The sequence below is a fragment of the Barbus barbus genome (assembly GCF_936440315.1).
Source record: "Barbus barbus genome assembly, chromosome: 8".
Lineage (NCBI taxonomy): Eukaryota > Metazoa > Chordata > Actinopteri > Cypriniformes > Cyprinidae > Barbus > Barbus barbus.
The window spans coordinates 5,792,646-5,808,204 of record NC_136736.1 but is presented as its reverse complement, the minus strand read 5'-3'; the positions used below and the strand labels follow the sequence as shown (position 1 = coordinate 5,808,204).

Genomic DNA, 15,559 nt, shown 5'->3' with positions numbered 1-15,559 from the left:
TTTTTGCTGATTGAACATGTTGAATCACCAAGTTGCTTAATACTTTTGTGGAAACCATGATACATATTTTCCCCACGATTCTTTGATGAATAGAATGCTCAAAAGGACAGAGTTTACTTGAAATAGATATTTTTGCAGCAATGTAAACATGTAAACATCAACTTTACAATCACTTTTTGATGAATTTAATGTATGTAGGAGTAATTTATACACTACAATTATGGAAATTCTACCGTGAGTTTTAGAGAATAAAGTAAATAAATAATTACAGAATCTTCTTTTTTGGCTGAATGATGAAGAGGAACAGGGTAAAGAGATTGTCAGAGGAAATACAAAAAGAAAGAGAGAGGGATACAGAAAGAGAGCGTGGCTTAACCCCAGCTGAAATGCTTTCTTTTTGCATTTCACATAAACACAGCTTCTCTCTCTTTACTCGGCCCACTCATATGTTTCTATTTAAGGCTTGGAGAGCAGTCTACCCTGATTGGCGTTTTTCTCTCTCCCCGTTTCAGCCAGATGGGAGGAGAGAGAGAGAGAGAGGGAGGGAGGGAGGCCTGTTCTTGCTCGTCTGTTGCAGAAAAACGTTATATTCCTCCACTCGCGAGTCACGTCCCCTACCGTAAACAGCTCTCTCCCAGACGCTTTTCCCTTCGTTACAATCCTCCCTGTTTCTTCCCAAAAAACTTCACTGTATTATGGAGACCCAGCATCACCAAGACCCTGTCGAGCTCTTGAGTCCCTGAAGGAAGTCTACCTCGCCTTGCTTTTTTGTAATTGTCTTTTCCCCCCATTCAAATGTGTGTCCAGCGAGGGCGAAGGTTCGTCTAAATGGCCCGTCATTACGGAGCATGCACAGTCAGCAGGAGTTTGATTTGCGCTAGGCTGCGGAGTGCGGATGGCGGTGTACAGGGGTCAAGCCGGAGGTCGCTGGCAGGGCAGGGTTGGCGGGGGAAGTGCAGGGATGGCGGGACGGTGGCTGACAGCCTGTTTCTTCCCTTCACCGGCAGGACTGGACAGCAGTGAGCCCATGGTGCTGGAGCAGTACGTGGTGGTGGCCAACTATGAGCGGCAGGAGAACTCCGAGATCAGCCTGAAGGCTGGAGAGACGGTGGACGTAATCGAGAAGAGCGAAAGCGGTGAGTCCCTCACACACACTGCAGCTATTTGGCTTACCACGTGCTTTTTATTGGCGAAAGCTTGTGTGTACACAAACCACAAACACGTAGAGTTGCCACATATGAATGCTTTCAGATGCAAAATGTCAAGCGGGTCAGTTTTTAGCCGCCTTGTTTTTTCTGATACTTACTTACTCTTTGATGTATAACCCCTCCTTCGGTCTTTGTCCTTAAGATCCCCTGGTTTCCTCTTCTGACATCCCCCTCTCCTTGTAAATCTACAGTCTCGTTCTTGGCTCCACCTGGAGGTGTCATATGGCCAGTTTTCTTGGCGGTTGGTCGGCTTGAACCCCCTCTAGATCTTTGGGATGGAGGCCAGATTGATCTGGAATGTCCATGAGATAGGCATGAGAAGTTTGTGGTTTGAAATGTGTGCTAATGGATCAGGGTTGCACCGTTAGAGTTCATGTAGAATGTAGACATTGACAAGAACAATGGGAAGTGTAGAAAGAAAGCCTTGAGTGTTGTTTTTATCCCTTTGGTTTCTGTTTTCCCAGATTAATGTTCTTGCTAATGCTGTAAATGTTCAAACTTAGTGTAAACTGTTCATGCTAACTTATCTCGTAGCCTTGTACAGTAGAGTTTGAACATTGACTCTTCCAATGTTATGAACTATGTCTGTAGACATGGTTGCCAAACATTTGAACATAGCGTTAGAGAGCTAGCAATGATAAAAACCAGGCTCTTAAAAACTAGCCTCTTACTGTTGCGAGTAATCATTTTATCTTTTCCTTTAAATCATACGGAAGAGGGTGGGGAGGATTAGGAGGAGTTGTCGGGAGTAATCAAGATGAGCAAATATCCAGTAAACCCATTTGAACTTAATAACATCATTGAGTAAGACCAATTCAAAGAGAGCTTGACCTTCTGATTTCAAACATAATGCTTTGTCAAAACTAGTCTAGACTCTGTCTCATGGGCGTTCTCTGTGAGACGCTTCATTTTGAAGTTTGTTTGCTGCCTGTTCTATTGACCTTGGGTGTTCTCATGCTGCAAATTTATTATGCAATAACATCTTATAGGCCAATTTTTCAGAATATCTACAGGAATCTTGATTTTCAATTGGATGAATAGAGCTAAAATACATTATGACCATCATAGAGTAATCATTCCAAAAGTAAAAAAAAAAAAAAGGAAAACTAGAACAATACTATAATCCCTACCTGGTCTCATGGCATAAACGTACCTGGGCAAACTTTTTAGCGAGATGCGAAATATGTACCAATAAGTACATATCACTACAGTTTCCAAAAGAAATGAACACTAGAGGCAGTAAAACTCCAACGCCTTTTTTTCCTTTTCACACATATTTACAGAGTTTCGATTAAGAAAGCGTAATTTTCACACAATTACTTGAAGAATATCATGTCATGACTTCAAAACAATTTTAATATACTGGGAAATTTGAAAAATTATGCTTTTGAACGTTAGTATCACACATATCCAGCTTCATATGTATTGGTTTTCATAGACAGTAGGTTTGTTTGGTAGCTCCCGAAGTACGGAGACGTACTTGAGGGGTGAGGAGCTCCGGTTCGAATCCCCTGTAACTACGGTTCAACAGAACGGTTCAAATCTGCATATAAGGAAGTTCAAATAGCATGGTTGCATCAACAAATGCATTTTTATATCAGTTTTGCATTTGTCAACACTATCGGGTAGGTTTATGGTTGGGTTTGGTGTAGGGCATATTTCCAACATGATAGAGCAATAATTTTTAATGAAGGTCCCCGGATATTTTTATTCTGAACCGCCACAATACGCACCTGAAGCAACGCAATAAAAACACAGCAATACGTACCTATATGAACGTAATAAAAACGTGCCAGGGTTTTAGCGCCACTCAGTGGATATTTCTCTTTGAAACTGGGGCGAAACGTGCAGTAAGGTACGTAAAAACCGTCTCGCTAAAAAGTGCACCCAGGTACGTTTATGCCATGAGACCAGGTTGATAATCCCCACCAAATGTTATATTTACTCTTTAAAGTTAGGTGGATTTTGGCTGACTCTGTGTTTTTATTATTCATTTTGGGGGTATCACATTAAAAGTAACTCGAGTTATGTAATCAGATTACTTTTTTTCAAGTAACTAGTAAAGTAACAACACTTAAATTTACAATGAAATATCTGAGTTACTTTTTCAAATATGTAATGCAACTTACTTTGTTTTCCCATTTATTCAATGACATTTGGGATTGGGATTGTGTTGGGACTGAGGCAGAGGTACTTCCTTTAGCTCGGGGGCCTATTCATTTCAGTTTTGGTGTGAAAGAGCCTTTTAAAATCTAAAAATATTAATCTAACTTTTGGGTTTTTCGTTATTAAAAAAACAAATAAGCAAGCCCAGCCGAGGTGACAAAAAGTAACGTAAAAGTAACAATGCATTAATTTCCATAAATGCAATTACTTCCTGCAATATCATAATGCATTACTTTTAATAGTAACTTTCCCCAACACTGTTCATCAGCTGGAAAAAAGGTGATTCTGAAAGTGATTCAACTATTATTTTTTAAAACCTTGTAGTTATAATTAAAGTTATCATTCATGGTGTGACTGATCGTTCTTTTTACTGAAGATCACTGGTTTATTTGTTTAAGCAGAGTACAGATTTTCAGGCACAATGAATTATACTCGTTGATTCTCTGAATTGGACAACTCCTTTAATTAATCACAGAAGATTCAGAGGCATTCAGGCCTAAGATTCTTGCTCAGAATGTGGTTGTCCTTGAGTAAGAAACACTTGGCTTCCTCAGCCCTAGTTAAACTCCAGCTGTTTTACAGTGCAGGCAAAAGCGTGACAACTTCACTCGGGTTGGGAAGAGATGAACCACACAGGGCTACAGGATTGATGAGCTTGAGAAACAGAAGCAGAGAGTGTCTAAATGGGAAAAAAAGGAAATCTAAACAGAGAATCGTTTGAAGGAGTAGCTCAAACATGAAAAAGTCAGTCATGCGTGTTTGAGCTGTTATGAAGGTGAACAAATGATGACAGAATTTTTATTCTTGAGTGAACTATTCCATTAAAACAACCTTAAGCAGCCTAGACCAATTTCTGGAGTGAACTGTCTGTCCTCCGTTGACTCCAGAATTCCTGAAATGTTCAAAGCACTTTTTGAAATTGAAGATGAGCTGCAACAGCTTGATATCTCAGCACTAGAAGCCCATCCTCCAAAATCCAATCTCTTCAGCAGGCTTCCATATTTTCGTACTATAGTATTAAATGACTGCTCTGGTGTGTCTGTCAGAAGCAGCATATTTATTACCCTTGGATATCATTCAAACCAACTTTTTAACGTGGCTGAAATTGCGTTTATAAGAAGCGATTGGCAGAAGTTGGGCTGCTCTGGCTTCCCTCTAGGTCATGGAGAGGGAACGATGGAAAAATCCCCCTTTTCCTTAGCTCCATAATAGGCTAATGGATCCTGCAGGGCCTCAGTGTCACGCATCTCAAACCAACACCAGCAGAATGCATTCAGAAGTTTTCGTTGAATGTCTGTAATATAGATAACAGTCATAGCAATCAAGAGTTTATAGGTCAGCGCACTGTTTTTCTCATTATTTTATGCTATTCCTCCATGGAACAAGGACGCTTTTTAACAAATTCTCCAAATAAATTTGATAGTTATTTGTGGAATAGGTTGTACTGTATGTCAATGGCGTTCACTACCACTGATGTTAAATCTGGCACACCACATTTTTGACACAACAAGTTTGTTGTCAGCAAATAGCTGCTTACATTTTGGTTTGTTTTTCACACAAAGCTATTGTAAGGTTTTAGAAGACATGGAATGTAGCTGTATTTTCTATTTTTACAGTACTTTAATGATTCATTTTTGAAGCTTATGTGAATAGTCATCTTAAAAACAAGACGATACTCCCATCTTGAATTTTTACTCCTACAAAAATATTGCAAATGAAATCAGACCTCAAAACAGCCTTGCACTGAAATAGTATTCTCTTTGAATTGCAAAAATGTCCTGATATTTTCAGATATTTATCCATCTAGTTGCGTTTTTAGATGTTTTGATAACAGTTTTGATAGTTCCAATGGTTCTGATATGGTCACCAAATTTTTATTAATGAATCACTGTTTAAAGTTTTTTTTTACTTTTATTTAGCAAGGATGGATTTCATTGATCAAAAGTGACAGTAAAATAATTTATGATGTTACAGAAGTTCTGTTCTTGAGAACTTTCTAATCATCAAAGAATCAGTTAATATCTCAGTTTCCTCAAAAATATTAAGCAGCACAACTGTTTTCCAAACTGATAATAATAAATGTTTCTCTAGCACCAAATTATATTGGAGTGATTTTTGAGGGATCATGTGGCTGGAGTAATGGATGCTGAAAATTCAGAAAATTCATCAAATTGGAATAAATTACATTTTAAAATATATTCAGATAGAAAACAGTTCATTTTGATCAAATACATGCAGCCTTGGATAAAGTTTCATAAACATCTTACTGACCTCAAACATTTGAATGGTAGTGTAAATTCTTAAATTTAGGAATTATTCTACAGAAACATTCCTTGTTCCTGGCAATATTTGAGTGTGTTAAAATTTTTAGCTCTTTTGATTTTTCCCAAGGCTGCTGTGCTTCCTGAACAATGCTCTACTATGAAAATTACTCTGTGCCATCAATATTGTGAGGTTCCCTCCCATCCTCTCGCCTCTCTCTCTCCCCTGGGTCCATTCATTCAGCCGGTAAACCCCGCTTACTGAAACAGAATCAATAGAGAGCTGCTCACGGTCTTGGGTAGACTAGTTTGTCTTGGCCTTGCTCCCATTGGAGATCCGGTCCATGGAAAGCCACGCTGAACCTGGACCAAAGGGTTCAAACTTGCATGTAACTTTATAAACCTGGTGCTACACCTCTCAGGGTTCTCTATTGTTTAATCGATGAAGGTCATTGAGATAATAGTCTTAATAGAAAGAAGGCCACAGAGCTGAAATAACTTTAAAACATTATGGCAAGGATCAGTATCCAGCCTTAAAAGCTCACCCAAAAATAAAAATAGTCATTTACTTACCCTTTAACATGTATTCTTCTTCTCTTGTCTTCTGCATAACACAAAAGAAGTTGTTCCATATAATGAATGTCAGTGAGGTCCAAAACATCATTGGAGTTTTAATGAATTGTATTTTTCATGTTTACATAAACAGCACTGAAAATTCTGTTATCAATTCTTCAACCTTGTGACTTTTTCAAACCTTTACGCACTCATATTCAAATGTTGCGCTTCTGTTTTTGCTTTCAGTTATTTATGTTTTTGATTTTGATTGATATTGTTTGTTCCTCAAGATCTCATCGTTCTTTCACTGATTACTTTTCTGAATCGTACTTGCCAGTTTCCTCAAAAACATCACTCTCTGTTCTATGAACGGTCCAGGAAAACAAGTCTAGGAAAGAAATAACATGTTTATGCTGATCTAAGACCAGCTGTTCCTGAACAAATCTCAACCACTGGAGCTCTTGAAATAAAAACCACAACAGTGATCTCAGATCAGTGTCCATGAATGACTGACATCTTCAGCCTTTGAAGTTCAGACCAAAGAAAGCCCCCTCCGCCACCTCGGCTTTGTCAGATTACACAAAACCCATCTTGGTCCTAAGCCCAAAACCTGATACTCCAGCTTTTCAGGAAAGAACTTGAGAGTGACCGAATGTAGGCCAGACTCTCCGCTGGCTTGGATTTTAGAAAACGTCAGCTGAAATATCCTTCCAGTGATTTCAACCTGAGCTCTGTTACTTTTTTTTATTGTAGGCAGTTATATTGATAGATAATACTGTGGTAAAAACGAGTCGGAAAGTGATTCTTTTTGGCATTCCAAATGTGTTTTATTTATTTTTTGCCTTGCTGTCTACTGCTGTTCCTAATCATAATGGAAGTGATTGTGAGTGATCCCAACACTCTACATTACTGTTCAAAAGTTTAGGTTCAGTAAGTTTTTTTTTTGTGATTTTGAAAAAAAAGTCTCATACTCACTGAGTCTGCATTTATTTGAGATTTTGATCAAATAAATATTATGATTACATGAAATATGATTGCAATTTAAAATAACTGTTCTCTATTGTAATATATTTTAAGATGTAGATAAAGTCATTCCTGTGATGGCGAAGCAGAATTCAGTAAGTGTTTTTAGAAGCCGCAAAAAGAAACTTTTTTTATATAGAAATTTTTCATAACATTACAGATGTCTTTGCTGTTTTGGTCAATTTAATGTGTCCTTTCAGAATATAAATATTATTTTCTTAAAAATTATTTCATAACGTAATTGTAAAGTTATTCATTTTGTAAAGTAAAAAATATTAAAATAAAAATATTTTTAGGGGCCAATGTTTGGCTGCTGTAGTTCAAAGTGATTTCTTTCGCTCTCTCTTCTGTCAAGAATGTTTGCAGGCCAGAGTGTGAACTTAATAAAAGCAACGTGTTCCATTTGAAAAAAAAACATTTCCATCTTTCCCCTCCCCCCTTTCACTTCTGGACCTATTTTAAGCATTCTGTTCATTCTCTCTCTCTCTCTCTCTCTTTGTGTGTAACTCATCTACAACAACATTCACTTATATAGTAATACAGTAATATAGGAATGTTGTCATACATTTTCTTTTAATGTATTCATTTTTGTTTGCTACTTCAGCTCTAAAATAAGAAAGTGAAAGGCTCATGTATTTTTGCTGGTCCGGTGTTTTTTTCCTCCTTCTTGCTGGTTTGAATGGAGGGAATGTTTGGTGAAAATTTCAGCTTTGAAGTTCTGGCCAAACATCTGTTCACTCTCTTTTGTCTTTGACTTTTTCATTCAGCCGCTCTCAGTTCTTGCCTTTACTTACCTCTCATTCATTTCAGTTTAGCGTATTTTCATATTTTGTAATGTATTTGTATATTGATTGTATTTTTGGATAATCAAAGCTGAACATCAAATCAGCCCTTCATTTTCAGGCCTTTAGTGTAATGCTGTATAAGTTGCTGTCTTTATTGAAAGAGGTTCAAATTAAAGCTAAACAAAATAATCAAAAACAGCATGTGTGAAAAATGAGTAAAAGTGAGCTGAGATGAATTAACAGTTGTAGCAAAGCACTTCATGAACCTCATTGGGAAAAAAAAAACAGTCTGAAGGATATATATTTTTTTAATTTTACCTTGTGACATCATGCTTTCTTTCTTTCTTTCTGTTTGTTTGTCTGTTCGCTAGTACATTCATAGTCTTTTATCATTCCTTGTGCATTCTTTTTTCCATTTGTTTGTGAATGTAAACAACATTAGATGACCAGTAGATGATATTTTGAATTGCACAAGAATTGTTTTGATTTGTCTGCACATTAAACTAGAACAGGAGAAAGTATTTTAACATTAAAACCAAATCTTATCTAACCATGTACATAAACAAAAGCTCACATGACCCACTACCATGTGTATCACAACAAAGTTCATGGCACACACATGCAGCTTTCAGAAGAAACATTTCTCAGACGCAGATACGCAGTCTAAGATTTATTAGTCTGTTTTGCACCAACACCATCTTTGTCAGAAAAGCCTAGAACTTTTGCTTTGAAGAGCAAGCCCACCTGTATCTCAGCAGAACGGTCTGTTTTTGTGTGAGATGATCGTAACGTCCTGAACCACAGAGGAATTCAGAGGAGTACATCGTTTCGGCATCAAAGAAGCATTCCTGCTGTCTGTCTGCGTGTCTTTTGTTTTGGTGAAAGAATTTGTTTCTTCTCTGTTAAGCAAGAGTTTAGCTTTGAAAATTGGCAGGCATAACACATAGTATCAATCTGAACTCCCAGTTTAGCTCAGATCAGAGGAACCGAGTCAGTTCTTCTGACTGTTCATATTCATTATTTCTTGATTGGAGGTCCAGTATTTGAAAGTTTTTTTTTTTAATGTCATCTTACACGTATACTGACACCTAATGATGTGGATGCTACATCAGGCTAGACATAAGCTGTCTTCATCTTACATCTTAGTGCAAATGTCATGTTAAACAAATTTCTTAAAAGTACTGATGAAGCCCACCTATAGCATACACGCATTAGATAAACAAACACAAGCAGAATCCAATGAAAAGCATCTTTGTGATGGCTAAACTGCATGCAGCCCTTGCCATTTTGCATTTTGTTTGAATTGACCCTCTGTGCTTGCCGTAGACGGTTCCTGGTGTGCACAAACAGGGAGACAGTATCTCATTCAAAGAGGGTCAGTCAGGCAGGGTGGCCACAACCTGCTCTCAGCTCTCTCACAAATTCATTAGCAAATTCAAACTACTCGTGTGTGTGTGTGTGTGTGTGTGCATTTGTGAGAGAGATTTGCTATGTCAGGGTGGTATAGATGTCAGTGTGGTCTCTTTGGCTCAAATTAATCTTATAATTTCTGTATGTAAGCACTGTTCTGATCTGTTGGCACACTGACTTAGATCTAGCACTAGTTTTCTGATTTCTGTGTTTGTGTTTTGTTTTTCGTCTCTCTGTATGACTTCCAACTATTGGCATCAGCATTCAGTTTTAAAAATGAGATTCAGTGTTTCTTTGGGGTTTAAAATGTATATTACACTCCAAACGTTTGGGGTCTATGAGATTTATTTTTAATAAATGTATTCTTATGCTCACCAAGGCTGCATTTGTTTGATCAAAAATACAGTAAAAAGAGAAATATTGTGAAATACTATTAAATACTAGTTTTCTATTTTAATATATTTTGAAATATAATTTATTCCTATGATGGCAAAGCTGAATTTTCAGTGTCACATGATCCTTCAGAAGTCATTCTAATATGCTGATTTGCTGCTCAAGAAACACTTGGTATTAACATTGTTGAAAACGGTTCTGCTTAATATTTTGTGGAAACAGTAAAACCTATTTTTCAAGATTCTTTGTTGAATAGCATATTTATTTGAACTGGAAATCTTTGTAAATGTCTCTACTCCCACTTTTGATTAATTTAATGCATCCTTGTTAAGTAAAAGTATTAATTTCTGTCAAAAAAAGAAAAAAGTGCTGACTAGACAAGATTAAGTTTGCCTTTCAATTGCTATTTGAGGCCAGTTTTCTGGATAAATGAGCAAAAAAGTCCCCAATACTAAATTTGGATGTAGTTTTATTTTTAGTATTATTGTATGCTATACCAAAGTTGAAGTCTTTATCCTGTGGTCTTGAGACCACATAAACATGGTCTGGGTCTGGGTCTCAACTTGAGTTTTGGTCTGGATATAGATCTTGGTTTATGGTCACAGACAAGACCACAGTCTATTTCCAACACACTGAAGATGATAATTATGTCCACCACAGGTTGGTGCGGCATCTTCACCATTGCAAAGGATATACAAGAATTCCATGACTGTAAACGGTTACAAAGCCACTGTACAAAGTATGGTTTGAAAGGAAAGATGCAGTAAATTGTCATTTCAGATGATGAACTGGATATGGGGCCTTGGTCTTGAAGTATGGGATTAATTTTGTGCCAATTAAAATGAATGTAATTTTTCAAGAAACGTATGAAAATATAAACTGAAACGGAATAAAATGTCTTTGAAACTAAAAAACAAATAATTGCATGCAAAATTTTTGACTTCGTTTTTAATACACTGCATGTTTTGCGACTGTTTTCTCCTCTTTCATTCACTGATTTGTACTTACAAATACGCTTCCAGGGTTTTTATTTATGCTTCTAAAGTTTTCGTTTACGATTCTGAAGTTTTCGTTCGCCATTCTGGCACAAATCTCTTGTGGGGGTGGGGCTAGCAGCGAACGAAAACTTCAGAATCGTAAACTTTAGAAGCACAAATGAAAACTCTGGAAGCGTATTTGTAAGTACAAATCAGTGAATGAAAGAGGAGAAAACAGTCGCAAAACATGCAGTGTATTAAAAATTAAGTCAAAAATTTTGCATGCAATTATTTGTTTTTTCAGTTTCAAAGACATTTTATTCCGTTTCAGTTTATATTTTCATACGTTTCTTGAAATATTACATTCATTTTAATTGGCACAAAGTTACTCCCATATTGAAGGGTCTAGTACATATTGCAATATATGTATGCAAGTATTTTTACACATGTTTGATTTGGGTGAATAAATGTATTGTAGAGTTTATAGTATTCTGACGTCATTACTGGCCCCATTGGGAGTTTAGAACATTTGGTGTTAATCACTTATCACCCTGTCAAAAAGACCTACTTCTGTATCATTATGATGTCAGAGCTGGATTATTGCTGACCGATGACATCACACTCTTATGGACAGCTTGCCAGTAATACTCTGTTACCTTGGCAACAGGCTGGTTCAGAAGGATCTGTTTTTCAGCTGGAGAACCATTTTGAATTTTCATCCATTGGCGTACACTTATGTTGGCTTTACTTTTTTATGCAAGTGTGCCAAATATATGATTTTAATTCCATAACCCAAATGATTTACCCAAATAACCTTTTCATGAAGGCTGTATGGGTCTCTCTTGGGATATCACTCATGTCCATCGTTTTTGCTTCTTTGCTTTTAAAGCTGCTCAGAAGCATCTTTGAGTTATAGTGGAAATGTGAAAAAAACATCATAATCCACATTTCAGAAACAAATCATAATGCTGACACTTCATTTAACAAATTCAGCACTTATTCAGACACATGGAGGAGGAACCCAAAGACATGAATTTAATCGATGTGGTTATTTTGGGCCAAAACACACGCATATTAGCTCATAAAACATGTCATCATGTTAGCTGCTAAGAATATGTCAGACACATCCAACCTTCCTCGTGTTTGACTTTGCATTCAAATAAAACCATGTCCACCCGCTTTGATATTTATGATAGTGTCTAATTGATCCCAAATGTTACACAGGAAGTGCACAGAATTCATAAACACATCGCCTGAAACTAAATAACACCAGAGAGTGTGTTTGTGAGCATGACTGGAGCCAAAACATTGCCTCCCATCAGATTAGTGAAAACCAAATATTTGTGCATTAGTGTTTGTTTGCAAAGCTTGGAGGCTTCATTTTCATTCCGTAAATATAGTCTTTCTGTCTGGGCGGTTAAAACAGGATCATTTCATCATATGCGAGCTCACTAGTTGACACTGTATTAGGTAAAACAATTTTTTTTTTCTTTTGTTGTGTCTGTAGGTTGGTGGTTTGTCAGCACAGTGGAAGAACAAGGCTGGGTTCCTGCCACGTACCTGGACTCTCAGAGCGGCACCAGAGATGATCTGGACTTGGGAACATCTAGATCTGGAGAAGGTAGGACACTCTAAATATACTCTTTCTCATACTTTCCTTTAGAACATCTACACAAACATTCTTATACCCCAAGAAATCTTGACCAACACCAGTATACAGTGATTTGCTTCACATTCATTGAACAATCAATACCCACAAATAAAATCTGTGTCCCAAATTTTCCTTGAGCAACTTCCAGTTGTTTATGAGAAGGAGTGAGGGCTTTGGGACTGTGAGAGATCATCGTGCAGAAGGAGAAATGAAGGAAAGAAAGAAGGCTCTCTCGTTCCTTCATGAAAGAGTTGATATTATTTCTTTGAACCTAATAAATCTAAATAACTTCCCTAAAAGGTTGCATTAGTACATTGGTTTTATTTCATAGCATGTCATAACTGAACACCACATTGAATCTGGGTGTTGCTTCAACTATAAGAACTTTTGGTCCTGTGGACTTTTTAAAACATTTAGACAGAACTCTACTTATGTGAGTTTTATTAAATAGTTTATTTGTTAATAGTTTTTTTCCCCCAAAAGTATTTATTTGTTTAATGAAAATTCCCACCACAGTGTCATTTCTACCACATTTTAAGTTACATATTGTATTTAGTAGCATTATGTGGTTGAAATGATTTCAAACATTTTGTAATAAAATGGCTGACTCCTGTCATAGTATTCTATATAGCATAAATACACAACGATAAATAGATTTTCGCACTGTTTGAAAAATTTGCAGTGTTTGCAGTTGGTTGTGGAGGGACATGGTTTAAGCTAATTAAATTTGGATTGGAGATGTCTGGCAAACATCACCAGAGAGAGATTTGTCATTTTCTGACTTGGAAGATTGAAATTTTGATTAAACATTACAATGTCAAAATAAATAAAATAAAAAATTAAAATTATACCCGATGAATCATTCACCATAACATGCATTTGCAAAATAAATATGGTGAATTTTCATTTCATGTCAACTTCAGTAAAAATCAACTCCTGGGACATAAATTGACCGAATTTGAAGAAACACCCATTTGTTATCTCACTGCAATGAAACACATAAAGAACCGTCTCATTATAACTATATTCTCCTCTACTGTCCAAACTTCAATCATCTGCTGCCATCAGCATTTCCTGGGTTGGGTTTCCAACCACATTTTTAGCTGCGTCTTGAAATTTATCGCACTGAAAGACTCAATGTGTAAGATTAGGAGTGGTCAGGCCGGAGATAAAGCTTTCGCTACTATCTTTGTCTGAGATGGATCGATACATCCTCTCACATGCACACAATTTATTGATCCCTGAGGAGTAATTTACCTTCCCATATGGCCACAATGGCTTCATTTCTGGATGTTGCTGCAGTTTTTTTTTTTTTTTGAAGCTGAACTTTATTTGAACTGGGCCATCTTTAGTTCGTCTTTTCTTTTGAAAAGTTTTGAATCTATGGAGTTGATGAATGGTAAAGCCTCTCTGCCATTCTGTAACAAAATAAAAATTAAAAACACCATCGATTTTTTAGACTTTACCATCCCAAAGTATAACATGCGCCACTAAAATCTAATAACACATGTATTAATCCAAATCCTCCTTTGCTTTGCCATCATTGTGCAAGCCAAGAACCCTTCTAACCAATCACAAAACTCTTTTCTTTCATGTAATAATGTCTTCATTACACTAATACCAGTGTTCCTCTTGAGTTGTTTATGTTGAGTTTGTCATGTCTCTGTTCTCTTTCTGCTGTCCTCATTCATCCGTGTCAGTTACTAAGAGACGTAAGGCTCATCTGAAGAGGCTCGACCGGAGATGGACACTAGGGGGAATAGTCAACCGCCAACAGAGTCGAGGTGAACACACATGCAATCACGCATGCCTGCATAGACTGATCACATACAAGCACTCACGTGTGTGACCAATCTGCATGGTGCGTTTGTGTGTTTGTGCTGCTTTACACAGTGATTAGCTTAAAAATGCACACAAACACACTCTTTAGAAACCTAAACTCTCTTTCTGGATCTTCTTGATCTGGCTCCCAAAGGATGCTGCGTGGCCTGTTTCATATGCAAGCCATTATAAAATCTTTTTTACACTTTGCTTGCTTAATGTCACTGCTTGTGTTTATATGTGTATTTCCCAAACTAAGATTTTTTAAATTCAAAATACGTTTGTTTTTAGATGAAGAAAGCAAGTTATTTTTAAAATGTTTCTCAGGATGAAGACTGGTTTAGAAGAATATAATAATTCTGAAATATTGTAGTGAGATATATAGATTATACATTTTATATATGGCATCAGAGTACAGAGTTGTAGAATCTTGCTCTTAAGACTGGTTTATGGTAGTTAGTACTGATTTGTTGCTGGTTTAGCTGGTGGATCTTCTTACTTTTCTAATAACCAAATGACTTTTGCCAGTTAAGACAACTTATACTTCACCCAAAAATTCAATTCAGTCAGGATGTCTAGTCTCCCTCCCTCAAATGAGGATTAATGTCTAGACCTTTGCTGGAAATGTGTGTTTGTATGGTGAAGAGTCTCCTTGGAGATCTGCCGTTTCATGTTGAGTCATCAGAAGAATGGACCTCCAAGCTTTAGAGTTGCAATTCCCGCAGTTTTCCATTTGTGTAGCGTTGGAGTAACATGCCATGGACACCATGAGCATGGCTCTAAGTAGAGCATGCTGGATCTGGAATCGGTGGAAGTCAATGCTAAGAGCTTTTCCATGCTGTATTGGCAGGTGGATGAATAATAACCTGTCTGGGACTGGGTGAATGTCTCCTGACACTAATAAGATATGAAATCCCAGGTCTTATGGGATGAGTCTGTTCAAACGTCTGTTCTTCAGAAACCACCACTAATAACCCTGGTAACGGATATTTTGGATTAAATCGGGCTACAATTTTACATGGATTGTTCTTCTCTTCTCTTTTGATAGGGAAAAAAAATTCTGGTTTCATATTGAATGTGACTCTGTTACAGTAACTCTGTGGCTACCTTTCCCTCATTATTTCTTCCTTACTTTGCTCTGCATCATTGGAGCAGTTGTTGGAAACTCACAGTGGAAAGTATAGAAGTAGGTCATTGGCTCCCTGTGTGTGACTGCATTTAAGCCTGACCTTTTTTTTTTTTTTTTACTGTATACTTACTAATGAGTCAGAGAGCACCATGGATGATCTGGAGACAAAGAGCAGCCAGT

The 15,559-nt window shown here is 37.0% G+C and overlaps 1 protein-coding gene across 3 annotated transcripts in view; it reads left to right on the top strand.

Annotated features, from left to right (window-relative positions):
- Window positions 1–15,559, top strand: part of LOC306874150 (SH3 and PX domain-containing protein 2A) — a 124,003-nt gene that overhangs the window by 94,862 nt on the left and 13,582 nt on the right. For 2 of the 3 annotated variants that reach the window (XM_079423965.1, XM_079423964.1), the window contains 3 exons: window positions 1,008–1,136; window positions 12,286–12,399; window positions 14,130–14,213. In XM_079423965.1, the coding sequence (XP_079280091.1) occupies window positions 1,008–1,136; window positions 12,286–12,399; window positions 14,130–14,213 (327 nt within the window). The remainder of the gene's footprint in view (window positions 1–1,007; window positions 1,137–12,285; window positions 12,400–14,129; window positions 14,214–15,559) is intronic. The other variant, XM_079423966.1, reaches the window with a different exon arrangement.